This window comes from Serinus canaria, chromosome Z (assembly GCF_022539315.1).
Source record: "Serinus canaria isolate serCan28SL12 chromosome Z, serCan2020, whole genome shotgun sequence".
NCBI lineage: Eukaryota > Metazoa > Chordata > Aves > Passeriformes > Fringillidae > Serinus > Serinus canaria.
The window spans coordinates 7,994,890-8,022,482 of record NC_066343.1 but is presented as its reverse complement, the minus strand read 5'-3'; the positions used below and the strand labels follow the sequence as shown (position 1 = coordinate 8,022,482).

General features: G+C 40.8%; 1 protein-coding gene across 1 annotated transcript; it reads right to left on the bottom strand.

Moving 5' to 3' along the window:
* Window positions 1-2,692: 2,692 nt before the first annotated feature.
* MELK (maternal embryonic leucine zipper kinase) lies at window positions 2,693-25,823 on the bottom strand. Its single transcript, XM_009098098.4, has 17 exons — window positions 25,681-25,823; window positions 25,481-25,582; window positions 25,109-25,194; window positions 24,568-24,684; window positions 23,897-24,040; window positions 22,326-22,394; window positions 21,146-21,238; window positions 19,982-20,080; window positions 16,985-17,053; window positions 16,383-16,481; window positions 15,246-15,332; window positions 14,603-14,731; window positions 11,022-11,244; window positions 9,156-9,249; window positions 8,548-8,716; window positions 4,194-4,297; window positions 2,693-3,066 (listed from the first exon to the last, which is right to left on the bottom strand). The coding sequence occupies exons 2-17, from the start codon at window positions 25,542-25,544 to the stop codon at window positions 2,889-2,891; spliced, it is 1,824 nt and encodes a 607-aa protein (XP_009096346.1). The 5' UTR covers window positions 25,545-25,582; window positions 25,681-25,823; the 3' UTR covers window positions 2,693-2,888.
* Window positions 25,824-27,593: the final 1,770 nt, after the last annotated feature.

The following is a 27,593-nucleotide window of genomic DNA, read 5'->3' as shown; positions in this document are numbered from 1 at the left end:
CGTTTACAACATCAGTTTTGTCACCATGGGGAGAAGATAGTTACACACAGAGAATGTGCTTTTGAGCAGTGGGAGCTGGGGTATTACAGGATACTTCTGTAGTCATTCCTAAATTTAAAACTCAAGGAATGCAAAGGCAACTTAATGTTTCAATTCTTCAGCCTTTGCGCTTTATGACTGTGACTGGTTATTTAAAACAAGTCATGCTATTCATTAGCAAAACTGCTATCAATATGCCTCCTTTTCACAGCCCTTCCATCTTCTATGCTTTCTTCATTTTGATCAAATTCCAGGTAGAAGCTAAATTCTTCGGGAGAAGTTTGTATCGAAAAAAGAAAGCAAGGAAAATCAGACATCACATGATACTGCAGCACTCCAGATACACATCAGCTAGAACCCTCAGCTACTCCACTGACAGTTTTAGCTGATTTCCAACTGATATCTGATATTTAGCAGATTCAAATTTCAGCATGCAGAAACCAAACAGGAGTGTCACATTGCAGCTGGGAATACAGAAAGTATTTGAATGCTGATGTGAATCTTTAAGTACCAATTTATTAGAAAAATAGGCTAGCTCTGCTTTTACCAACACAAATCTTTAATTCATGTGCCAGTCACACACTACATATGAGATCACCTGCACTGGCGGGAGGAATGGCTTCACCATTCACACTTCAGTACTAGCAGTTAATGAAGATCATGAGCATAGTTGCCTACTACAGCACAGGCATAGTCAAGGGTACCCTAGAACCTATTCTGGACCCTGACACACTGACCACATATGGGTCCCTTGCTCACCATCTGGTTCAAGGTGGTGCTCACTGCAAGCATGCAGTACTTGCACACTGTCCCATGGGCATACTCCAGGCTTCTATGTCCCCCTCAAAACCAGCACCCACCTTCTGCCCATGTGACACCCCTGCCCAGACCTGAGGCCTCCCACTTTCTTGCTGGTTCAGTTTCTTGTTTGCTGGGGAATACATGTACAGACATGGGTTGGGGAGGGCATAGCAAGCACAAAGACCTCTGTGCATTACCCCATCAGCTGGTACCATTGCACCAGCACTCTCAACACCACAGACCCTCAAGATTCCAGCCTCACTAAGTGCAAAGTTCTGTTTTGATGCAGTTTCCCCAGAGCCCCTGCAGTTGAGGTGATTGACAGCGTTGTTTTGTTCTCTTTCTGTCACAGACTAGACTTAAAATGTATCAAGTTGAAGGGAATCATAACCATCAAGTCCTACTCCTCTTGCAGGACTGCCTGTCAGATTTACATCCCTCAGTTTTAATTTCTGACTTTCCCTTTCCTGACTTTTCCTTAGTATCCCATCTGACAAGATACTTAATTAGATAATCTTTCCAAAGTGAACCTGATTATGTTCCACACCTTCTTATCAATTAATGTGAACAACCACCCCTGGCTCTCATTACTACCTCTCTTACCATCTCTCTGGTGGGTTTATGTCATTGTTCATGTTGTCCCGCTTTTTCTACTAGTCCCTTCTGCACCTAAAATGTTCTTGACCAGAAGCACTTTGAGGAGCAGCAGTTCTCTCTTTGCTCTCCCTCCTTCCCAGCACTTCTTTTTCTTGAAATCTGCTAAAAAAGTTCCTGTTCCTTTACCTGTCTATAAAGCAGCAACTGGACAACGTGGCATTGGAAACAAAATTGATGGATATTTCTGTCTTGATACAGACAAAATAACCCTGCAGTTCCTGAGGTAATGGTAATAGAGAACAAGCAGACAACTTTCATTAGCAGCCAGATCTCATGTCTGTCAATACAAGCTTCCAGCAATGCTCAGCCCTTTCTGAGCATTGCTGGAAATGCTCAGAAAGGGCATTTCGGTGAATGTGCCTCAGGATTTAGCTAAGGGGCAATAATGTGGGGTTCACATGCAGCAAATAGCAGTTAATACCTGTTTAAGAAAAAGCTTCAGCACACTGTCAGCTTGTCTAGGTATTACTAAATGTCATTGCATAGAGAAAGGCTTCAGCATGTGTCTTCTAGCTGCTGCTGCTGCTTGGGATTGGCCTGGTGTGGTTTCTGCTGTAGCACAGCTAAAGGCTACAGCAGAATTAAGCACTCCACACAACACAGCAAAAGCAAAGGGAGATATGCATCTGTTTTTAAGACATGATAGCAACCCTCTAGCCAACTCTTAGATGTTCTTGCTTTTTTCTGCATATTTCTAGCTTTATTTCTGGTGGTTAAATTCTCTTAAAGGTGTCACTGAATTTCTTGTAGACAGTTGGCTGAAAAATGCCTTCTCCATTCAGAACAGTTCAAAGGTGGTGGTGTTCTTCAGAGATCCTCCTATCATCACGTTAACACAAGAGCATCAGAAAGTGCACAGGCTTGTTAAGCATCACTGAGGCTTCATAACAAGATAGCACAATGCTTTATATGGGATCAGTTCAAATCCTAGCACTCTTGACTTCCCATTTACTGAAGCCCGTCCTATTTTGTACAGCACTGAGCATATAGTCTAACTCTGGGAACCACAGCTGTGACTCAGTTAATGATCTCAATAAATCCTACTTAAGCAGAGACAGGAAGAGAATTATGCAAATGACTATTACTGTGCACCATGCACTTGATAACTGAAGACATCCCACAATAAGCTTCAGCACATAAAATGAGTACCTTTTAAACCCACATATGTGAAAAGTATGTAAGCAAGGGAACGGCTTACAGAATTTTGCTTCTGAAAAGTTGCAGTTGCAGAATATTTATTAAAAACTTAAGAGTAAAGGAAGCATACAGAAGGAATATGTACAAGGAGGGATGGTTAAAAACCCAAGACAGATTTTTCACATATAGCTGTGAGAAAGAATTACTTGTCTGAAAAGACCTTTCTAAAACATCATGATTAAAGACTCTGCCACTCACACTTGGCAGCTAGATAAGATGTCTTCTATCAGCCTCTTGTAGACCCAGGCATCACCTTTAAGCCGTTGTCGCCGGATACCCACTGCTTCAGGCTTAGTGAGCTGACATACTTCTAACTCAAACTCCATAGTAACTTTACCAAAATCTGACCGTGTTTGACATTTCAGGGTATAACTGTAAAACAGAAGGGAAAACAGAATAATTGTTGAACCATTTCATATTTGTTTTGCAATGCTATTTTATCAGTAAAAGCAGTTTAAATAAAATACCCCCTTGCTGTTCAGAATATTGTGAAACAGTCCACAATTCAGTCACCTGAGATCTTTGTAAATACTGTAGTTTCAGGGCACCACATTTATTATTATGCCCTAGGACCAACATGCAGCATCAATGTCCCATACTGCCACAAGAACCCATGCTAGCCAAAGGCCCCTCTACTCAGAGCTGAAGCGATGGAAAGTTCCCCTGTTTTTTCCTAGTCAAGAACACTCTCCTCTCTGTTGGCTGCAGCTCAGCTGGTGTGAAAATAGCAAAAACTGAATGCAGAGTCTGAATGATTACAATGGAAGCAGGTGCTGCTCTGCAATCCAGCATCCTTCCATATTATGAGTTTGGAAATGCCTCAGAGGTTGATGTATACTCTGATGTTCTACCAATACCCAACACTGAAATACTCAAGAGCTTGAGAAAATGCATATTGAAAAGTGGGCACTATTTCCTGAGTTCCCAATGTATGAAATGGTTATTTCATATATTGGGAACTCAGGAAATAGTCTTTCAGTTTGACCAAAAGTAAGAACCAATCTAACCAATCAGTAGCTTAGTAAACAGTACAAATTCAAATAATCCACAAAAAGCTGTGTGGCTTCTGCACACATTTTAAAACGTACTGACCTCTTGCCTAAAGGCTAATGTCTTTTAACTGCCAAGAATGAGAGTTAAAAGGTATCTACTCTATTTTCCAAAAGTGTCCCATTTGTTCATGTGACTGTACCTAAACTCACTTTTGGTATTTAAAATTTCACATGAGATGGCTGACATGATTTTTTTTCCTAAGCGTTACCCTGCTACTATTGGTTTATACCTGCTGGTGGAAGAATTCTGCTAGAAGACACTTAACATAGTTTTGCACTGTTTCGCCATGTTTTATTGCACATATTTATTTAGTGCTTTGTACACTTTCTATAAAGATTATTTTACAATAGGGTAAAGAAACTAAGTTTAAATACTGTGTTTTTTAAGGACTGGACTAGCAACTGTTTAGACAAACACAAGCTGAACTAATCATATTTTACACTTACCCCTTCTGAACATATTCCACATGCTTCTTTGAAAGAACAATGATTATTTCATTCAACAGTTCTTCTGGATTCAGCAGATGAGTGGTGGTAATGTTACAGTGTGCCTAAAAGTAACATTAAAAGTAACACTGGCTTGTTGAAACAAGGAATAAAAAAATAAAAATCTCTCTCCTAAAACTGAAGACATTGCAAAAAGTTTTCAGTAAGGAAGTTTCAGATCAGCTAACCATGGTGACAAATGCTACAACATCCCAAAACTATCACCCTTGCTGTATAGGGTCAGCTATAAGCTGTCTCAGCTTTTGGCCATTTCTCTAGAGCTGAGAAATGGCCAAAAGCTGAGACAGAGTGCTTCTGATAACAAGGAGCAGGCAATGCAGCAGGCAACTTTTCATGTACAAAGAAAAAAGGTTACAACATGTCCTATCTCTGGCTTCTGAAGTCACAGAAGCAGTTGAGAGAAGACAAAACTGAAAAAAAACTTGAAAAATTAACGCAGTTTGAGGATGCAAAGTCAGTAGAAGAGTGCTTCTTGTGGTCTTTATTTGGATTTAAATGTACACAACTCTCTGACATAACTGCTGTAACACTGTCTTGCTGTACTGTAGCCCAGTGTCTCTAAACATGCCTCAGGAATTTTGCATAGACTATAGACAAGAGAAAATGAGGCAGGAGAATAAAGGCATTTAGAGAACAAATATAGCTTCCAGTTGCTCAGTTGCTCAGCTTTCTAGATTATTTGCACAGACTAGGTTCCTGTCTGATTGGCTGGTCAGGTTTGTAGCCCAATATCTTGTCCTGAATGTACATGATTGACTGACAATTCTCAGTGTGTAGTAGGTATCCAAGCAGCCAGTCAGTTGAAGGGACACTTCATTGGCTTTGACACAACTACTTATGCCTTGATAAACAACCTGCCCTCTTTCATGGTAATTATGTTTTTCAAACATCCTGCCTAAAGACTCAAGTACAAGTTTTTCCTTGTATAGCTTCTGAAGTATTTAAGTTGCATTTGAACAATGTATACAGAATCACTAGGGTTGGAAGGGACTCCTGGAGAGCATGCAATGCAATCCCCTTGTCTGCTTCAGGGTCCCCTAAAGCAGGTTTCACAGGAATGTATCCAGATGGGCTTAGAATGTCTTCAGAGAAGGAGATATTCCATGACCACCTGGGCAGCTTGTTTCAGTGCACTGCCACCCTCAATGTAAAGAAGCTCTTCTTCATGTTGATGTTGAACATGAGGTTATTTTATGGCTCCTCAGTCTATCACTGGTCACCATTGAAAAGAGTCTGGCACCATCCTTTGACACCCCTTTGAGGTATTTATATGGATTGATGAGATCCCCTCTCAGTCTTCTCTTCTTTAGACTAAACAGGCTCAGCTCCCAGTCTTTCCTCATAAGAGATGCTCCAGCCTCTTAATCATCTTTATGGCCTCCACTGGACCCTCTACAGCAACTCCTTGTCTTGTTTGAATCTGGAGCCCAGAACTGAACACAGCATTCCAGATGTGGCCTTACCTGGGCAGGGCAGAGGGGCAGGATCCCACCCCCGACCTCTTGGCCATAATCTTCCTGATGCATTCCAGGATCCCCCTGGCCCTCCTGGTCCCCAGGAGACTGCCAGCTAATGGTCAATTTGCCATCCACCAGCAAGCCTAGGTCCTTCTCCACAGAGCTGGTCTCTTGTAGGTCACTCCCAATCTGTTCTGGTACTTGGGGTTATTTTTCCCCAGGCACAGGACCTGTAGTCGCCCTTGCTGAACCTCCGTAGGTTTCTCTCTGACCAGCTTTCCAGCCTATCAAGTTCCCACTTGAATGACATCACAGCCTCCAAGTGGATCAGCCAGATGCCCAGCTTAAAGATTGAGGCAAAGAGGGCATTCAGAATTCTGCCTTTTCTCTTCTGTACCTTTCATTACCAGAACATCCATCTGATTCAACAGCATCCCCATGTTTTCCCTTATCTTACTTTTGCTTTTGCTGATGATGTACTTATAGAATACATTCTTGATTTCATTGATGTCCTTTGCCAGGCTCAATTCCAAGTGGGCCTTAACCTTCCTAGTTGCATTCCTGCATATTCTGACAACACTCCTAGTGGCCTGTCCCTTTATCCTTATATCATAAATTTCTTTCTTCCATTTGAGGTTCTCTAGAAGCTCCCTGCTCATTCATGCAGATCTCCTACTCCCTGGGCCTAACTTCTTTATCACAGGGATATGCTGGATTTGAGCTTGGAAGAAGTGCTGCTGACCTGCTGTCTTGGTCTTTCTTCTCTTCTGAAGCCCCATGCCATGGGATTCCTCTAAGTAGATATTTGAAGAAGTTGAAGTAACTGTCTAGAATGTTAGGGTTCTAGTCCTATTACCACTCTGCTTCCACCACACAGATCCCATGTTTCATTATCTCATGGTCACTATAGTGAAGGTCACTACAGCCTTCACATCATCACTCAGTCCCTCCTGCTTTGTTAGTACAAGGTCCAGAAACACACCTTTCCTTGTTGGCTTTTGTACCGCTTGTGCCAAAAAGTTATCTTCAATAATCTGCAGGAACTTTCTGGACTGTATATGCTATGCTGTGTTGTCCCTCCAACAAATCAGAGTGGTTGAAGTCCCCCCTGAGAACCAGGGCCTGTAATCATGAGGCTACTTCCATTTGTCCACAGAAAGGCTTATCAACTTCCTCCCTCTGATCAGGTGGTAAACACCTGCAACACTGTCACCTATTTTCATCTTTCCCTTAAATTCTCACCTCATTCACCTGACTCTGGGTAGAGCTCAATACATTACAGGTGGTCTCTTACATAACGAGTAACTCCACTATCTTATTACACTGACTTGGCCATCCTTGACAACATTTCAGTCACAGAAGCTATTCCACCATGTTCTGTCATTGCACTGAGATCATGCCCCTGTGACCACATCAGTTTTTAATTCTTGCTTATTCCCCATGCTGTACATGTTTGTGTCTAGGCATTTCATAGAGGTAATCAAGCAATTTGGTGTAAGAGCAATCACAACACCAATGCACATTCTCAGTGTGGTTTGCCCTTTGATCCTCATCTTGAGAGGCAGATCTGTCACATCTGACCTAATCAACAATGACCTAATCAAGAAGGAAGTAATGGCACAAGCATCACCATTTTGAACCCCACTCCTGAATCCTTCAGTCTAAAGTCTGTCTCTCCAAATTGGCCAGGGGGCTGCCAAAGATTCTCTTGCCCGCTTTAGACAGGTGGATCCATCCCATCTCTGCTTAACAGGCTACAATCATTGAAGTACAACACATTGTTATAAAAGGCAAAACCTTCTTCACGGCACCACCCATGAAGCCAGATGCTGATTTGCACTATGCACTTGCTTCTGGCTGTCCCCTTCTCTCTCACTATGAGAAAATGACTTGGGCACCAATGTTATTATCTGCCTCACCAGGTGTTAATAGTCTTCCTTGATCCTGTCTGTTGTTTGGCTTGCAGCATCATTTTTTACCCATGATAAGCAGCAGGTAGCTGTCCATGCTCTTGAGAAGCTAGGATACCCTCTCAGCTACATCGTGGATCCTAGCACCTGGTAGGCCGCAAACTTCTTGGATTCTTTATCAGGTCAGCAGATGGGTGTGTCTGTGCCCTTTAATAGTCACCCACTACAAGTACTCAACGTTTCTTTTTATGGTAACCATGTCTGTGGACATCTAAAACCTTTAAAAGTTTTAGACAATATGTGTTTTCAGTCTGAATGTTGGAGTGTGGAAGTTAAATTGGAGCACTGTTTTTGTGGGTCACAAGGGCTCAAGGTGTTTCCTGCTCAGTGGTATACATTGTAGGTGGATGGTTCTGAAGCCACAACTATGTCCATTTCAGCCCCTCAGTTCAGTACAGCCTGTACTCTCTCTTTTTATTCACCCCCCTGTCACAACCGGCCAAAAACCTGTGCACACTTGGAGCCTTTTCTCCAGTAGAAGGAGAAAAGGCTTTTAGTGAGCAACGTCTAATAACATGATTAAAAACTAGCCAGTAGTTCTCCTTTCAAACCATGCTGCTTCCTTCACGTTTGGTTTAGATGGGCTATAAGCAGCAAGAACCAAACTCCTCCTCGGATCTGTTGCCTGAACCCAGAAAAACTGAACGTGGTAACTGGAGCACTGTCTTGTTATCAGCAATACTGTAAGAGCACTTTACTGTAGAATTCAGGAAAGGCGGGTCACAGAAGCTTTCACAAAACCGTTTCTGAAGCTACTGGATATTTTCAATCATAATTATTGTAAGATAACAATTAATACATAACTAATACAATTACTTAATATTACAATAATTCTTGCTTTATGTAAGACCTTTGCAGCAACCATACCTTAAGTTTCCTTGGACAATCTCTAGTGCATCGTTTCTTCTTGCTTGGTGTAAGCATTGTGATCACTTTATCTAGGCCTCTTTCAAGACTTCCAAATATTTTAGCTTTTCTCTTCTTTTGGCTGCTATCCACATGTGCAAGGTTGAGATCTAATTCCACTGACTGACACCTGTTACATGAACAAATTAATCTGTTATTTTTCCCTCAGTGTTAAAAAAACCCCTATTATTTCAAAGATGTCACTAAAATATTACCAGACATGACAGAACAAAGAAAATGAAATCAAGTGCAATGTATTATAGGAGTTTCTGTTTGAAAGTCTGTTAAGTTTCAACCCCGAGATGTATCTAGAAATTGCAGTCCTTTGGAGACCTGGAATAAGAAGGCATCTACATTATAGAAAATAGTTGATATTGAGTTACATAGTTTTAAAACTTTTCTCTACCTTCATTATTTCCTAGTGACTGTAAAAAGATGTTTTAGAAAGGTTTTTACTGAAAGAATAGGAGCAGCAGCTTGCTGTTGCAACAGGGCTTCCCAGGCAGCACATGGATTAAGGTAGTCCTGCTCCAAAAATCAGGAATGCACACAAACAATTAAACACTTACCTTCTTTCAGGAAGAATCTCAGCTGCTGCCAATTCATCTGCATTTGTTTGGTTAGCAGTTTTCTTAATTGGGGTGACTGCAGTGAAATGACTCTCTGAAAGAAAATGTCCAAGCCAAACCAGATATGTCTTTGTGTAAAAGGATTTTCTTTTCTTCACTGACTATTTCTCATTATTAATAACTTAGTTCCAACAGCGGACCCCCTTTTCTATCTCAGAACTATATTTTGGGAATTATAAAATATGTTTTTAATACTACCTCTACTCTACAAATTAAAACTGTCACTGATTTCCCCAGGGCTCTACAAGTCAAACCTTAGGAGTAACCACTGCAGTCCAATATTAGAAATTTGAGGACTAGAATTGCTTTCTTGCTCTGCTGCTGGTCCATGAATAAATACAGAGCAATCCACTGCATTGACTAGCTGTGTTCTTCAGTGATCTGTTTGCCTTATATGAAGGGTGTAAGTTTATATGGTCATAATATACAATATTATGTAGTATAAAAATAATAGTAGTATAAAAATAATATAAAAATATGTAGTATAAAAATAATATAAAAATAGTATAAAATCCATAGTTTAATATACAATGTACATGCCACACAATGGTCTAACAAGTCTGTGTCTGCAGAGCATGGTTTTAAAGGCACAGGAGAAAACACCAAGTGAAACAGTCAGCAAATAAGTTGTCACAATTAAACCCAACCTCAATGTGCAAAGATTCAGCTCTCTACAGAATTGCACCTGGCTCCAGACAAACAACCTAAAACTTTCCAGTGGATTCTTCCACTTTTCTATTTCCTGAATCAAAGACATTGATTTTCAATGCAGCAAAGAATTAGCTTTCTTTGGTTAATCCTCAGAAATGTCACTAAATAAATGAGCTTGAAGTGTTTCTACATTTCCCATTTTGGATAGTATCTCTTTTGTTTTTAGACATACACGGATGTCAGACATTTCAAGTTATGTACAATCCTAAGCAAACTCATAAACTAGTTTTTGTATTGCTATTCTTTATGACTGATCTCACTAAATAGCAGCATGTTCAAAATCCCATATTCCTCATTATGGGGAATCAGCCTGCAAAGACTTACTGTTCCTGAACAATGCTTCCTAGCACCTGAAATGAAAGATCCTCCTATTGCAAGGAGCCTTTGGCATTTGAAGGACAGAGTCAGCATTTACAGAATCAACACCAAAATTGTAATGGTAATCATTGAACTAAATGGTAATGAGTGTATGGGATTTGTACATAACTAGACAGATAATGACAGAAAATTCTGACAACTCAGAAAAGTTGACATAATTTATACAGATTTCTGTGGTCTATTGCATAGCTGCAAGACCTACATGTTGTTGACAAGAGCATTTTCACTGCTACATTGAACTGCCCCTATGAAAATACTGATGTGCAACCATAATAAATCCAAAAGCTAGATTTCTCTTAGAACCAGCAATTAAAGCCGTATGCTTTAATTTTTAAATGTATGCTTTTATTTTCATTCAAGACAATCACAAAGGCAAAACAGTATTGAAGAAACTGCAATCTCAACCTTCATGGAAAAGCGGAACCAGGTGCAAGCTTTAACAACACAGTGCTTGGCTCCTTGTTTGGGCATATCAAAAGGGGCTCACACATGATAATTGTGAGCAGCAATACAAGTAACATGCCCTGATGGATGGTTAAAACTATTGCAGCACCCTACCAGATGTACTAGAAGAAACTGGGTGGCACATAGGGAAAAAAAAATTTAAATGTTCCAGAATAGATATAGTGATGAAGAAACATTGTGCTTATATTTGAGTTTCAGTGATTCCTAAACAACATATATGTTCTAGGCTTTCATTAGTTACATTCTACATACCTTTGAGAGCAGGTGCCTTAAGGGGAACAGCTTGTACCTGTGTCTCAATCTGACTCTTTGGAAGAGGAGTCTTGGGAGCAGGAAGCACAAAGGGCATTTCATTTCTTAAAGCTGACAATGTCTCAACATTCTCTTTGTTTTTACACTTTGATGCCATTTTTCTTGTCACTGGAGTTGACAGTGGGAATTCTGTATCCTCCAGTTGGGCATCAGGCCTTGAATGCTACAAGAGATGTAACAAAAAGAAAAAAGGCATCCTTTGCTGTATTCTGATCACATTCAGGAACATTACAGACACGGAAATTCTGAAGCAAGGTAAAAATATCATACAATGCTTGACTATAGAGCAATAGTTAAGAACTCCTCAATACTTCTGATTCCCTTCACAACTTGCTCATAAGGTTTGCAAGTAATTTGCTCCGTCTTTACCAGCTCTTCTAAATTCTTTAGCTTGCACATTGAGGGCTATTCCTCACCAGCCCATCTAAGCACAGCTAGGAATTTCCATTTGGCTTAATTGTAAGATTTTAATTGCTTCATTTGATTTTCTTGTCCAATATAGAGAAGCTGCACTTCTTCAGAGACTTGTCCAGCTCTAGCCTAGGTCTGAGACCTTGTTTGTTGCACCTTATTTTTTTCCTGTTGGTTTTAAAATCCTTATTTAGTCATTTTCTAGATGATTAAAACTCAAGTTTTAGTCAAATTACCTACAGCTAGAAGGCACAATGTATGTTCAGCTATATATTTAAAACACCTCTTTACTCCATTTGTAACTCTACTAGGCTAGGGTCTACCAAAAATTTACATATTCAGTAATTTTTATGTGCAATGAAAAGATCTTTTGGATTAAGAACACCATATCAAACTCCTGTGTCATTTCATGAGTATTTATATCAAATTTTTCTAACAGAGATTCTTCAAACAGTGAAGCTGTATCTGTAAATTCCATGAATACAAATGCCCATGGCACTTCACTGCACTCTGGCATATCTTCACAGTGTTTTCAGACTGGAAAGAAATATTCTGTTGAGATTCCACTGCACACTTAAAAGTAAGATTTCATCAGAAAAGACTGTCATTAAAGTCTAAACCTTATTTCTTTCTAAGTTCCTAATAATGAAAGTTCCCGTGTTGGCAACCTAGGTTTTATAATATGACTTTCATGTTGTTGTTGTAGATTTGTCATTTGTATCAAAAGCAGATGTGAAACTATTCTCAAAGCACCATTGCCAAATCATATTTCTTGACCAGTGTCATGAAGAGAAGCAACTCACAAAGAGAAGCAACTCACAATTCACAGCAACCTTTGAATTCAAGGCTTGGACCGCAACCTCCTTTTACCAAAAGTCCTAGTAATAATTTGGAAAGAATCCAAGAGAAAAATGGAGTTACATTTAAAAGGGGCTGGAAAAAGGTAAAACATATATCCAAAACATACGACTACTGGATCCAAACACTAATTGGAACTAGCATTTGGAGCCCTTCATCTGATGACTAGCTCTGCCGTCCCCAAAAATTATCAGTTATTAAATCAAGGGATTTATAACTTCAGCCAAGGTTGCAAACCTTCATGGTTCACACCACATACAAGCAGGTATATATCAAAACATCCTTAGTCTCTAACACCTTTTTGCTACTTACAGGAAACTCTTCCCAAGGACTTACTTGATACCATTACAGTGGAACTCTACACAGTCATTTTAAATTGTCAGTCTTTGGCTGAAATGGACGCCATTATAAGAAGCTGGAACAGATGACTTTTTAGTAACCTATTTTCTGCTGGTAGGTAACTTCCTGTTGCCCCATGATCAAGGATATCACAATGAGCAGATATCTCATTACTACTGGAATAGAGAGCTGTCTGATAAGCTCTAGAGCTTGTATGATACCTTACTCAAAAGCCCTTACCAGAAAATTGCTAACTACAAGCTGATACTGTAGTTGAATTCACAATCCATTAAACATGAAGGCATGATTAGGATACCTCCGCTGCTGTGTTCTAGATGTAATTCATGGCATGGTGACTATTTTGCAATATGCTTCTATATCAAATTGCTTGAAGTCAAGCCGAAATATGTACAAGCCTGTGCCACCAAATTTAGAAATGGCTAAGTAAAAGGTTCTGTTTGCTTGTTGTCTTCACATTAGAGCAGGTCCAGCTAGAGAGCTTTGCTAGCTGGGTGTTCCAGCAAATTCAGTTGATGTTGACCTAGAAGCTACAGACAGGCAAGTTAAATGTGTTCTGAGCACTGCAGGAGGACTAACAGATTGCTGTATTGTGTAGACATTAATTTCACCATCATCTGGGAAGGTATAACGTATATGTTAATTAGTAGCATTTGCCAATTTACGTTGGACATCACTAGAGTTGAAGTAGCTTAACAGTTCATCAAAACTGCTCCTAATGAACCTCCACCTTAATTATCAATAGTGTAGAAGGCTAACCCACCATGATCACATTATGCATAATCAGGAACACTTAGGATTCATGATCTATTATGCAGCTCTAGTAGTCCTAGAATTCTTGTGTCAAAAAAGCTGTATGGGTGAACAAACGATTTACACGCAACTGAATCAAATGCATAAAGTATGTGTTCTGAGTGCTTGCCTCTAACACAGAAAGCAGCACACTCAGACCATTTCACAGATGTTTTGACTCAAGGGGAAACAGGTTATACAAGTCTGCAACTCCACTGAATGCTTTGGAATTTGTCAAATAGAGTAATATCACTGATGTCACAGATATTTGCATATTATATACAACATTACAAGGAGTTTAGCAACTCTAGCCACATTGTGAAAGGCCCTATCACTACAAAACTACAGGAATAGATATTCCCCTAAGATATACAAAAATACTTCAGAATCCCAACCATCAGAAAAACAGCAGCAACACATTTCCTTTACTCAAAGTAAACAGCTTCCTCTCTAGGATTACGTTCTCAAGTGAAACAGATGAGAAAAGGATGACTCCCCTCTGATTTGGTCACCAGCTCCCATAGTGCCTATGTCATCTCACAGAACACTCCCCAGGTGACATATCATGAGGTATCAAAAGATTTTCCTTACCAATTGCAATCCTCAAGGTAGAAAAAAACCAGAGACAAACAGAGTACAGTTAGTCATCACAGAACAAGATCTGTAATTATCCAGGCCACAAAAGAGGGGAATTGAGCCCATTAACAAGGAGGGATTCTGTGCAACACCCGATGAATCAAATCCTCACAGATGGCTATTCCAGTAAAGCCAATCCAGAGAAGCAGCCTAGCTTGCTAAATCATGTTAATGGGACAACTGAACTCTTTAATGCCCAAGACTTTGGCTGACTGTGTACTTCACCGAATATTCTGAGATGGAAGGGACCCTCAAAGATCATGAAATCCAGCTCTTAAGTGAATGGGCCGTACAAGGATCAAAACCCCTGTGGTGTTATTATCACCACTGCTCTAACCAGTTGAGCTAAACTCAGGCTTATGCTCTCTTCCTGATGTTTAGAGCACCAGAATGTCTCTCCAAGCAGAGCTTTGCCAATGCAGAGCAGGCTTTCAAGCAAGATGCTGTCCTGCTGAACTCAAGTTTACCTCAAGGACTGTTGACATCACAGTACTGGCACGCTCTGTTAGACATGGAAATCTTAAACGAACACGTTTGCCACGAGCCTTCTTGGATAGAAGCAAGAGGTAGGTTGCTGACATGTGGTCATATTTCCACTGTGGGGTCAGGGAGAAAGAAAGAAAAAGTATTTTAATCTCCTCTTTGGAAACATTGCAAGTCAAGCTCAGCCTTCTGAGTATTTCTGAGTCTCTGCAAGTTTTTCTACCTGATATGCAACTCTAATTACACATAACTGTAATTTCAGCAAAGAGTTAACCCAGCAAATAGTATCTGTTGTTCAAGTATAAATTTCTATTTTATTTCTAGTCAGTCTATTCTGACTTTCAGAGATTCAGAAGGATTTTACCATAGTGATAGGATATAGTAAACAGTAAGATTTAGGGAACATGAAGATCACAATTAAAGGAGAAAAAGAAATAAATAAATCTGATTTTCTGAAATAGTAGCTTGTAGTTATAAGCTACAGCTAGATTCTAGAGTTCTGCAGGGCTTCCTTAAATCTGAAATGTATGTAAATGGAATATTTAAGTATTGGTCTGATAACATAGTAAATTTATTTACTCTATTACTGTATTTATTTAGTGTAAATTACTGACATAAACTTCTTACCTCGTTTATTAACTGCAATATAGTCTCCCTGCTCTGCTCATGAAACACAGAAAGCTCTGTTACACAGTCCTCATCAAGGTGTCCCAGCTGCAACAACACAATGGATATTGAAATGTGAGGTTTTCAATTTACCCCATAATCCATATCTAACAGTGACACTGTTGTGAAACCCAGTGGGCTGAGTCAATAGTCAGTGATGATTTTAGACCTTGTATTTAAAATGTTTAGCATCACAGCTAAACATTGTAGGAAACAGACTGAAAAAGTCATATAACTTCAACAACTTCACAGCCTCGATCCTCACAGGTGAGATCTCATAAATTCAAATAAGCCACCCAAAAGCTGGTAAGGTTTTTATTAGAATGGAAGGTACGCTTTCATCTGCCTATAAATATCCAAAGCTATGAGCCATGCCCATCTGTTCCCGAGCCAGGTTGCACTGATGGTGAGAGCACAGTCAAACTGTCTTTATTTAGAGTTACAGTGGCATCTGGTGGCAATGGGAAGCACTGGCTGTCAACATGCAGGAACTTCTCAGCACAATCTGCTGACAGCCAGATTATTTTGTTTTTTTTCCTCTCCATACTGTGTTCATCTCTCATATAAGTAAAACAGGCAACAAAGACACAGGAAGAATATTCTTTTAATGAAATTTTAATTTTCCAATCACAAATTGGAAAATTTTAAATTTCATTTATTTTCATTGGAATTTTTGAAAATTCCAATTTTCTTTGAGGACTACATAAAGATAAACCATAACTACATCAAGCATGACCGTCAGAATATTTGCGTTTTACACAATAAAGGAAGTACTGATCAAGCAGCCTAGGGAAGGAGCTGGTCATTCATATGTGGAAGTACTTCACTTTTTGATGAGAATTCAGTTATAGTGCACATTCAGCTGAAGAATATAAGGAAAATGCATTAGAAATTTTTTCTCAAGAGAAATCAAGACCAAGTAAGAATATTTTGACAGCTAAAAGAATCAGAAAAGAACCACATCATCTTGTAACAACCAATTCATCTTGTAAAGTTCATCTTGTAACAAACAATTTCATACCATGCACTATCAGGATGGTAGTAAGCAAGCAAATATTACATGAAATGCTTTAGTATCTACCTGACCAAAGAACTTACTGGGTATTTACTTTGCCACTGAACAGCATCAGAAAAACCTTGCATGAGCCAAGGGTGACTTAACAGGTGTTGGACTGTAATCCGCTTCTTTGGGTCAACCTGGTGTGCCATAAAAATCCGTGATACGTAAATTGTGGAGAAAAAATGAAGAAACAATTTATCTTCCACCAAGAATGTTAGGACAAAATCAGAAACAAGTACTTTTTCAGAGCTTCACAAAAGGAAGCTCACACTCAAAGATCTCAGCAGTCAAGAGCAGTTATGGAACCTACAGCTACAACAGATCTCCCAGGGATATGCAGCATTGGCTTTATTCCTTAGGTGTAGTCCAAATGTATGTTTTTATAGCACATGATGAAAAACAAAATGCATGCTGTTTGAAGACTTTGTTAAATCATGTAAACTTTGCTAATTATTTTTGAAATCAAACATTTTTCCCAAAGATTTTTTTGCTGAAGGCAATGGTAATCTTTTCTTCAAAACACTGTAAAAATTAAACTTATTTAAACACAGAATGTTTTTTAAATATTTCATAGATGTAATGTATTGAACTGATTACTCAGTACTTTATACATCTATTGATCAGAAACAATAACCTTTACCTGCAGCATTTGGTCAAGAAGCATTGTACTGCTAGGAGAGAGCCACTTTGGAATACTGTATTTTCCTCTCTGCAAAAAAAAGAAGAGGATTTAGAACTAACACTGAACCTCAAAAGGAACTACTAAATTACTTGGACAATAGTGACATCTGTACTTTGTAAAAAAAAAACAGCGGGAAGATGTGAACTTAGTTTAAAGAATGACTTGCATAAATGTCATGGCAGTACTAAAACCCAGCAGCATTAGTAAGGAAAATTAGTAAGGAAGCTGCAGTCTTCGTCCACTGTGCTTGTGTGACACTTCCATTTCCACCCACTTTCGCAGTTAACCTGCTCCTTTCTCCATTGCCTTGGGTCATGCTATCAACTTCATACTAGAAGTTCTAGAAGTGCAAACATACTGGATTATGAATGACTGATAGTACTTTGCAATGTGAAGATTTCCTTAAATCATTACTTTTCAGACACTAAAATTACACCAAGAATATCCTTGGTACTAGGATATTTTTTTTTGAATAGGTTACATCTAATGCTAAACTTCATATAGCAGACAGGACAAAGGTTACAGATCTAGCAAGTGAGATTTTTTTCCAAGATAATAATTTACAGTTGTTTTTCTTTAATTTTTGGTTAGACGAAAATTGAAAAAAACAACTCCCAGAAGTGAGGCATAACAGCAGGTAGGAACCAAACCAAATTCACCACCAAGAATCATTTATTCCTGAATGAAAACCAAGATAAAAAGAAAAATCAGTAAAAAGTCTTTGTTAAGTAACATAAGTATTATTTTGTATTGGCAGTTTTCTTTCTACAGACAAATGCCTTAGTAACAAAACAGTTGGTACTATATGCAGCCACATTTCTAAGTAGAGTATGCATTGTGTTGACATCACAGATTAAAGACTTTCAGTTACATCTTTGCAGACACTAGTAGTAAATTATTTACTTTTGGTTCTGTAGGCTAGTTTACAACATAGCTTTACTATGAAACTAAGTAACAGAGGTAACCTACATTTTGGCTTTAGTATAATGCTACAGAACACGACATAACAAAGAGCAATTGTCATCTATTGTAGTGTGGGCAATACTGGATGGTAAATAAGTCATGATATCTGCCAGGCACATAAGGTCATACCAAAAGTAATTCTTTTTTTACAGTAGTTATACAGTAGTTATACCACAGCTTAATTTTTCAGTCAAAAAGTCAAGCCACTGATTCACAAATGAAGAGAACATTTCATGAAAGGCATATGATTTTATTTAAATTCAAGCAGCAGATTTGACTTGAAGCAACAGGTTCAAGATGAGATTACAATAAATTTCAGGATTTAAAATGTGTGAAACTAATTCCATAATAGTGGGTGTCCTCATTTGAAACAATTTTCAATGCACAACCATGGAAAATGAAAACAATTTCAGAGTGGAAATAGCAAGTATGCATCTTAACACCTGTGACATGATTAGTTTTTGACTGCTCCCAGAGTAAGCTTTAAAACCTCATTTGTTGTTTCAGATCACTTCAACACATTCCACTGGCAGACAGTGTGTTGCTCCAAACAACTCAGTTCATAGTTCCTGTCCAGTCAGGACAATTTTAACTACACAGAATCATTTTTTATATTCTTAATTAAGATCACCATTTCACATCTGAGTTCTCAGCTCAGTGAATGCCTTAAGCAGTTGGATCATTTACCAGGTTCTGCATCTTGGTGTAATGAACACTAAAAAGGGTTTTGTCACTCTATGACAACATGCTTACAAGCAGACATGTTCTCAATGTGCTCTGACCTTCTGGGTAGACAACAAAGTTCACACCACAAGCAGAGAGGGAAAAGTAGCTCAACAACCCTGTTGTTTACACTAAATAGCAATTTCCCTTAGAAACTAAGCACTTGTTAGCAGTATTTGGACAAGACTCCTAATCACATGGTTTAGTTTAGGTAGTCTTGCAAAGAGCAGGGACTTGGACTTACCGATCCTTTTTGCTGTCTTCCAGCTCAAGATATTCTATTACTATATGAGTTGGGAAGTCATGTAAAATACTGGCATCTCATCTGAACATTATGTCCAGATGACACACATCTGAACAATCTCTTTGTATTAAGTAGCCTTTGCTTGTTTTTTTTTCCTTTTTTTTTGTTTTAAGTTCTCTTCAATATCTCAAACTAAGCTTCTTAGTCAAGGTACTTCCTTCTGTCAAGGTACTCAAGTGTACTCCAATTCCAGATTAAAAATCCACACTCTGTTGAAATAATCAGGTGCTTCATAGAGCTCAGACTGTTATGCACCCTGAAAACATTTCCTGTGCAAACCAGTGTCAGTTGCCCCCTGCCAAAGGAGTCCTTGAATACTCTCAAGGATGGTTTTTTGGTGTCTTTTTAAAGACATATCAGACTTTTGTTGAGAGGAGAATGAGGTATACAAAGAGAATACAAAGCCATTACTCTACACTGCTGTCCATCATCCCACTCAAACTAAGTTTCATTAACACAGATTTTTATGGCAGCTCAGAACTGGCAGGCAGAGATGCAGATGTGATGAGGAACAAGAGCTGTCTAGCCACATCAAGAGGAGTTTACAGGGAAAGAATCGATGACTTAATTGTACTATTTATTATTTATTCAACTCCTTTTGGAAGAGGAAAGTATAACAGCCCATTTAGAACCCTGCTTTTCCTACACATGAGAGTGGCTGACATTCAAAAAGAGTATTTTTAGTAATTTTTAGGAAGAAGACAGAAAAATACTTAGATATAAAAGTCCAGACCACTAGCAAGGAAACACTTTTCCTGAAACTCACTTTTCTACTGTATCATAGAACCAAGCTAGAGTACTGCACAGGCTGAGGGAAAACAGAAACAAATCTACAAAATACTGATCAAAAGAGAAGCAAAACATAACAGCAGATAAGTCTTTTTTTCTCAAATCAGAAAGTAAAAATTTCTCATAATGCTTAGTGATTCCTGTTCCTCATGTATTCTAGTATCATCAATACCTACCATGATCTTCCTGTAGACAGCCATGACATTATCATCATCAAAAGGGAGAAAGCCACACAGCAGAGCATACAGCAGTACTCCCATACTCCAAATATCTGCCTAAAAATAAAAGTGAGAGTTCACCTCATCTATTTAAAATGGCTTAGAGACTGATTACATTGTCTGCTTTTGGCAAAGCCCACATGAAACTTGCAGAAAGTAGGTTCCTCATCTCTGGACAGAACTCGTGACAACACACAATTGTGAAATTCAGTGAATTTTCAATTCACTGAAAGTAGACCAATAGTAAAACAATTACGCTTTTCCTTAGGTCACCAAATTACTGCATTACCTTCAACCTACAAGGAATTCACTGACAAAAAGGCAATCAAACTCATCTGAAGGGATTTTGTACTCAAAAGTGTTTGTGATTATGACAGCTGTAACAATGAGCTTTAAAGTCCCACTGTTTATTTTCTGTATAGACATGACGAGGTCTATGTGCTTCATACCTCAACTCCCAGTTCAGTCATAAACATATAGGGGGTTTGAGAAACACTGACTTTGTGAAAAACTAAAAGAAAGCAAGACTTAGAGGTCAGGGACAGTGGTGCAAAGGAGGTAAAGGAAAAAAGACTGACTCTATCCGACAGCACAGACAGTAAGGAAGTTTGAGGAGCTTGAAATTGCAGCATTTTGAATGGATTGATAAATGCATGTAGCAGACTCCAATGTTCTAGACATGGAATCAAAGCTGAATAAATGCTACAGTTTTTGATCTCTTTAATTTTACTATATTGCACAGTAAAAAGAGCAAGTTTTCATAGAAGATTTCAAAGGCAAAGTACACAAGGTACTGAGACCACATACAAATTTGCAACAAGACTTGGAAAATTACCAGAACAAATTGCTGCTTGGAATAATGTGGTAGAAGACAGTTATTTTTTGTACAGCAAAACCTGGGGACAGGGAAGGATTAGTCAGAGATGAAGAAGCCAGGTGCAGAACCTGTGGTCAGGAGCTACTCCAGGCTGTGACTACTCTCAGTCACACAGCTTCTGAGGGCCACTGAGGCAACAAGACAGTGAAGAAAGACACCAGGGGAGTATATCTGAATCTCACCAGCTTTAAATACATGGTATACAAGGAAAAAAAAACACCGTAACCTACAATTTTATCACCTACCTCTGAGCCAATGTATGCTTTGCCCTGAATCAGCTCTGGTGCCGCATAAGCTGGGCTTCCACAGCAGGTGTTCAGATGGTAATCAAGGCCACCCTAGTATAAGACAAAACTGATGACAAGGAAGCATTGCCCTAGCACAAATGGTGTCTTCAAGCAACATATTAGAGGCTTCAGAAGCTTCATTTTCTAATGCTGTCTATATACAGTCACCTAACATTTTGCTTTGGTATAATTTATGGTTTCACCAGGCAAAAACTGTCCAAGACCAGGAAAGTCCTATAAATGTTCAGATCCCAAGCTGCTCCTTCACATGTTCTCCCAGCAGCCTTTTCTGCAGCTCCTCCTGTGATAGGAATACTTTCCTTTGTGACCAGAAAGAAAAGAGATGGAACTTGGGAATCAGTAATCCTGGAGCTACTGGGCAGGAGGCTGGTTGGATATTTATATCAATATTTAAGGCAATAACTTAATGAAGAGCCACTGAAATGCTTCCTTATTAAAAACATGCTATTTCTTAGCCTGGGCTTTGCTTTAAGCAGATCAACGTGAGATGACATTGTACCACCAAGATGGTGTTCTAATAATCCCGATTTCCTGCAAGGCACTTTAACTTGACTCAGCTAAAGCAATCTGTGGACTTTGTATCTGCAAGATCTTCTCTCCATTAAAATCCTTCTTCCCAGCACCCATCTCATATGTGAAGATGACAAACAGAGCAGCAACATAGAAACAAACTTTAAACTTGTTTAACAACTCAGTACCACTGTGTGGATCCAGAGGCTTTGTGGATCAAATCAAATAGATTCCCCTTACCTTTACAATCTTCACACACAGACAAATCCTATGAAAATGACACACCATTGAAAATTATTGGGGGCAAATGGACACCAACATAAACTTTACAGTGCAAGCCTTTGTGGGAGTAGATACTCTACACACAAGGCAACATGTGCCTTATATTGGGATGAAAGATGAAGTGCAAGAAGAGAAAAACTGATAATCTTTGCAGAAAAACTGTCTCACACTGAAGGCCCTACTAAGCAATTAGCAGTGGGACAACTACACCAACCGCTTGAATTCAGGGCAGGGCTCTGCACTGCATCCTGAAGGCATGCCTGCAATTTGTATGTGTGCACTGTAGCTGATTAAGCTCTGCTATGATAGCAACTGACACCCTTACCTTTGGCTTTGCACAAAGTCCAAAGTCTATCAGCTTCAGGTTATGTTCCTCATCAATCAGCAAATTTTCCTAGTAAAAGAGAGAGTGGTAATGAATTCTTACACAATGCCAGGTATCCAAGAAACCACATTTTCTTTCACCGTATTTCTTCTTGCCATTACCAGCCATAATTTACCTGAAGCTTTCATCTGGAGATTTTGGTCTGCGGCTAATGAATATATCCTATATTCCAGACAAGAAATACAAGCTCCCACCTGCTCAGAGAGGCGCTGCTACACAGAAAGTAAAAACTGTGAGGCAGCAGCCTGCCCTGGCAGAAAATATAGCCAGTGATATCCCAGATGGTGTGAAAAGAAGCAGAGCTGGCAAAGTGTGGGAAGCCACTTGCTCTCCATTCACCACACTGAGAACAGCACACCCAGTTTCTGCCCACCCTCTAGCACAGGAAAGACAGCAAACTGAATACAACTCTATTGATGGAAACCAGCCTGTCCAAGATGCTGGAGCACTTTTTGCACGAGGAAGCTGAGGGAGAGATAGTTTTTCAGCCTGTAGGTAACAAAGCTTCAGTGGAGACCACTTGGCAGCCTTTTCATTCCTACAAAGGGGACATAAAGACAGCACCAGCCCCTCCAGAGAAGCACAAGGTGGGATGATGACAGTCAACAAGCTTCAGGAGACATTCAGACTGGTACTAAAAAAGCTCCTTTCTCATAAAAAAGGAAGTGAAGAGCCTAACAGGTTTCCCAGCAACATTGTGGTGCCTCATCCTAGGGAGAGGTCCAAGATGTGTCTGGATGAAAAAGTTTGGTCTGACACTGTTTTGAACAGGAGATAAAAGCAGAAGCCACTAGAAGTCAATTCCCAAACAAGTTATCTCACAATCCTATGAATCCATCAAGTCTCCAGCTATAATCCAAATCTTTCCAAGAGGGACACAGAAGGCTTTGCTTGGAGAGAAGCTCTTTGGAGACAAGATTACCTGAGCTGTCTAGTAAAATGCTTGTGTGCAAAGAACTTGCTTTTCTCAGTTATCAGTGTCTCTAAACATGTAAACTTCTAACCTCTTCTAGGAGAAATAGTCTCAAGGCTTCCATTTCCTAAGCCCATGCTTAATTCTTGTGGTGACAACAAAGCCACAGGATCAGTCTTGTGGCACATCCCTCCACTGTCCTTACTTGTTTACAGTGTGGGAGTCACATTTTCCTTTGAATGTCATAACAGAACAGTTTGCACAATAGAGAGGAACCATAACAACTCTCCCAGGCTACGTGCTGGAATAAAGGGGATAGCAAAAATGCCTAACCAGCAGTCAAAATCAAATCTGTGTTTGCTCCACACTCCACCCTCAACTGTTCCTCTTCTGGAGGAAGATCCTTCCTCAGATACAGCTGCATCCAGCTCAGTTGAGGAAGAAAGCAATAAGTAGAAATAATGCTTTTCAGCAAATGTTAACTAAAGACCTCTAAGCACAAGAGAACAGAGAAGACAACTCACACTAACTCCATTCAGAGAAATAAAAGTGGGTGTTCATTATTATTTGTGCAAATTGGATTACTGTTCAGACTTACTGGTTTGAGATCTCTGTGGGCATATCCCTGACTGTGCACATAAGCAATTGCTGAAACAATCTGACGAAAAAATATGCGAGCTTCCTCCTCAGAAAGGTGGTCCTTAGAAATTATGTAATCAAAGAGCTCTCCTCCAGGACAGTACTGCATGAAAGCAATAAAAAAAAGAATACATTTGGGATACAGTCATGAAATGTAAACATGAACAAGGGCACTGGACAGCAGGAAGGCACTCTTCTCTTTCTTTCCCTTTGCTTAATCACAACAGCACCCAGGCATGCCCCAGGCCAGTGTGCAACAGATCCAACAAGACCAGGAGCCCAACTCTTGCTTGATGCTTCCCACAGACATATCACACTACCAGCACAGGTGACAGAAACTGCTCAAGATGTAACAATTCAGTGGCCCTTCTCAGGTCCTACATATCCCGCCGGCACTGTTTTTTGGAGTGTGAGGTGGGAATTAAAGTCAGTTTGTTTATTGCAAACAGTGAAAAGTGTTTTTTACAATGAGAAAGAATACATTATCAACTTCATTTTTAAACTACAGCAACTTAGGCACACTCATCATTGAGATGATTTTCTAAGAATTGTTTCATTTGGACTCCACTACCATCTACTGCTACGGCTAAACCCAGAGATTTTTGCCATAGCAGAAACATCATTCCTTACCTCTAAAACCATGAATATTTTCTTGGGTGTCTCAATCACATGATACAACCGGCAAATGTGCTGGTGATTCAAGTCCTTCATGGCATCGATTTCTAATTTAACACGAGGCAAGTCATCCTAAAAGATCACAACAGCAAGGTAGGAAATTGCCAAGTACCTTGACAGCCTGTACCTCAAAGTAAACCTGCACATCAGAACTGATCAAACTCAAACCAGCACCAGCTCTGTCACTGCTCACCTGCCCTCCTCACACACTGGTTAGTAAAACCCAAAGGGGAAGATATACAATGCTACTATTCTCATCAGCACTCCACTTGACTTACAGTAGTTTATTAACTTACTTAATATTTAAAGCTGTCTCAGTTTTTTACAGCTAGGGAATATTGTCCTCTCCACATGAGGGCACAGGATTTGTGGTGCCATTAAAATCCTTTCAAGTTTACAGCACCTACCACTATCCCACAGTGACATGTTGCACCCCTGCTCCTGAGAGCTCCACAGGAACAGCACATTACCACCTCTGAAGTATCTTTTGGATTACCTGTAAAGCAAGCTTGTCCATGATTTTTATTGCAACTTTTTCACCAGTGAGACGATGTCGTGCAAGTTTTACTTTTGCAAACCCACCTAGAATTTGAAACAGAAATGTATAAAGCTCTGCATGGTGACAAGCTTTCTCACCCTGATCTCAGTCGCCCTGAAGCAAATACCACGCACAGCATGTAGCATCATTGCTAGAGGCAGAAGCAATTGCTGCCACTGCCTTCCAGTTACACTTCCACAGTTGTGGCCCTCAAAATACACAGAGAAAACATGACCCACAGACTCTGAAGTAACAGTTAATCTGTCAGATAAACATCGAGGTGAGTGGACACATCACACACCCTTGTTTGCATTCACAGACTGAGCCCACCTGTGCCGACAGTTCCGTGTAACTCATAGTACTTGAGAATTTCCTCATAGTCATCTCCGGCCATTCTGCGACCAGCAGGACGGGGGCAGCTCTTCTCAGCACCTACAAAGGGAGACCGCAGATTGCGTTCATGCTTTCGGGCACAGGAACCGAGCCAGCAGCAGCCCCGGGAAGGATGAGCGGCTGCTATTCCCACGGACCTGTCACGGCTCCCCGGCAACCCGAGTCGCAGCGGCCAGAAGACCCTCGAGTCCCACCCCGTTTCTTGGGGCGCTGCCGATAGGTGCCGTCCCGAGTGTTAGTCCGTCCCGAGGCAGCGACTCCACTGCGGAGCAGCCTAGAGAGTCCGTTACTGTTCAAATGTCCCGCTTCCGGCCGCCGGGATCGATAAGCCAATCTCCGAGCGCCGCTAAACCGGAACGGGCGTGGAAGGCCCGGGTATACCCGGAAGGGTATACCGGGAGGGAGGGAGGTACGGAGAGAGACCGGGAGTCCGGGCTGTCAGCGTGGGAAGCTGTCTGTTGCCAGCTGGCTGTTAACAGGGCGGGCTCAGTCGAGACCAGTTCTTACGGAGACAGAAATCAGCGTCTGCTTCTCCCAGAAAGCGCGTACCCAGGAGCAGCCGTCGGAACTGGAGCGGGGTCCGCGCCGCAGGGGCTGGCGCCAGGCACAAGATGGCAGCCGAGGCCGTTGCTCCGAGGAGGTGGTGTCTCCCGCCGCTCCCCGCGGGCTTTGCCGCCACAGCCCCGGCCCAGCACCGCTCCTGGGTATCATGGGGCAGGCCTACCCGAGGCACAGTGTCTTTTTGGGCCGGAGCAGCGTGGGGCAGGTGGGAGTCTCCATTGTGAGTTACATGTTTACATGACTAATAATAGATAATAGGTTCATTAATGCAGTATTGCAGCTTTGCTCTCTGCACGTGAAGAAACACAAGACAGTTTGTACCCTGTCTGCCAGCTATTTAAAGAGGCAGGAAATGTGAGAGCGACGTGGTTGGAGGAAAGGGCAGGAAACGCGACGGGAAGAGAGTAGGAGACATGACTGGAATAAGGACAGGAAGTGTGAGAAGTATGAGGGGAAAGCAGTGGGAAGCATGAATGGAAAAATACAACCGGCAAATGTGGACAACCGAGGATTAGAAAGGGTAAGGAAATAGTATAGGGAAGATGCACGAAGTGAGTGTGGGGGAAGTATGGCAAATGTGAGGGGAAATGGGCAGGAAACATGGGGGGAAATTGGGTTGCAAAATCATCAACTTCTATCAAAATCTCCACAGCAAAACTAGACTGTGTGGCTCCATTAGGATGCTGCATAGGCTCAGGGCGAGCCATAGCTCCAGAGATTAGCCTGGCCCTGGCAGCAAGGTGCTAATCCTCTGTCCCATCCTTGTGCTACCATGCAGAGTCACCCAACAGTCTGTGCAGAGCCTGGAATGCCCTTCTGAAGCAGGATGGCTGTTGCAAGCAACGAGCCCACTGCTTGCTGAGGGCATAGGCTTCCATCTGGCAAGGCAAAGTATGTGGCTGTGCAGGCAAAATGCCTGTGCCTGTCAGGGGGCAGGATTAGAGAGTCCCTTTTCTGTAGAAGTGCACAATCTTGTTCTCTTGGGATACCTTTTTGTCACTTTTTGTCTGCAGGCCCTAGACACTGCAGTTTTCCTCAAGGGACAGATCTTAGTTGATGTAGTCTTTCCACTCTTCCTTCTCCTTGGCAAAGCCTCCATCCGTGGACTTTGGCACTAACAGGACTGAAACCTCCAACTGTCCCTGCCAACTGCCTGCTGTGGGCATGGGCTTCACACAAGCGAGGTGAAGGACTGGGTGAGCAGCAGGGGCTGTGCAGTGCAGCTGCCTGGCTCTCTGTCCCTGCACCTGTCACCTGCCCACTGAAGGCCAGAGAAGCTGTTATTGCTGACTCTTGTTCCTCAGCAGCAAGAGGTGCATGGTGCTGTCCTTCCTCAGGAGCTCTGGCCAGAGCTGGCTCAGAGGCTGTGACACCCACTGGGGCAAGAGGTGCTCAGGTCACTAGCTGCCTCTCCTGCTACCTCTGTGACCATGCTGCTGGGCCTCTTCTGGGTAGCGGTGTGAGCGTCCTCGTTCACTGGGCCCAAGGA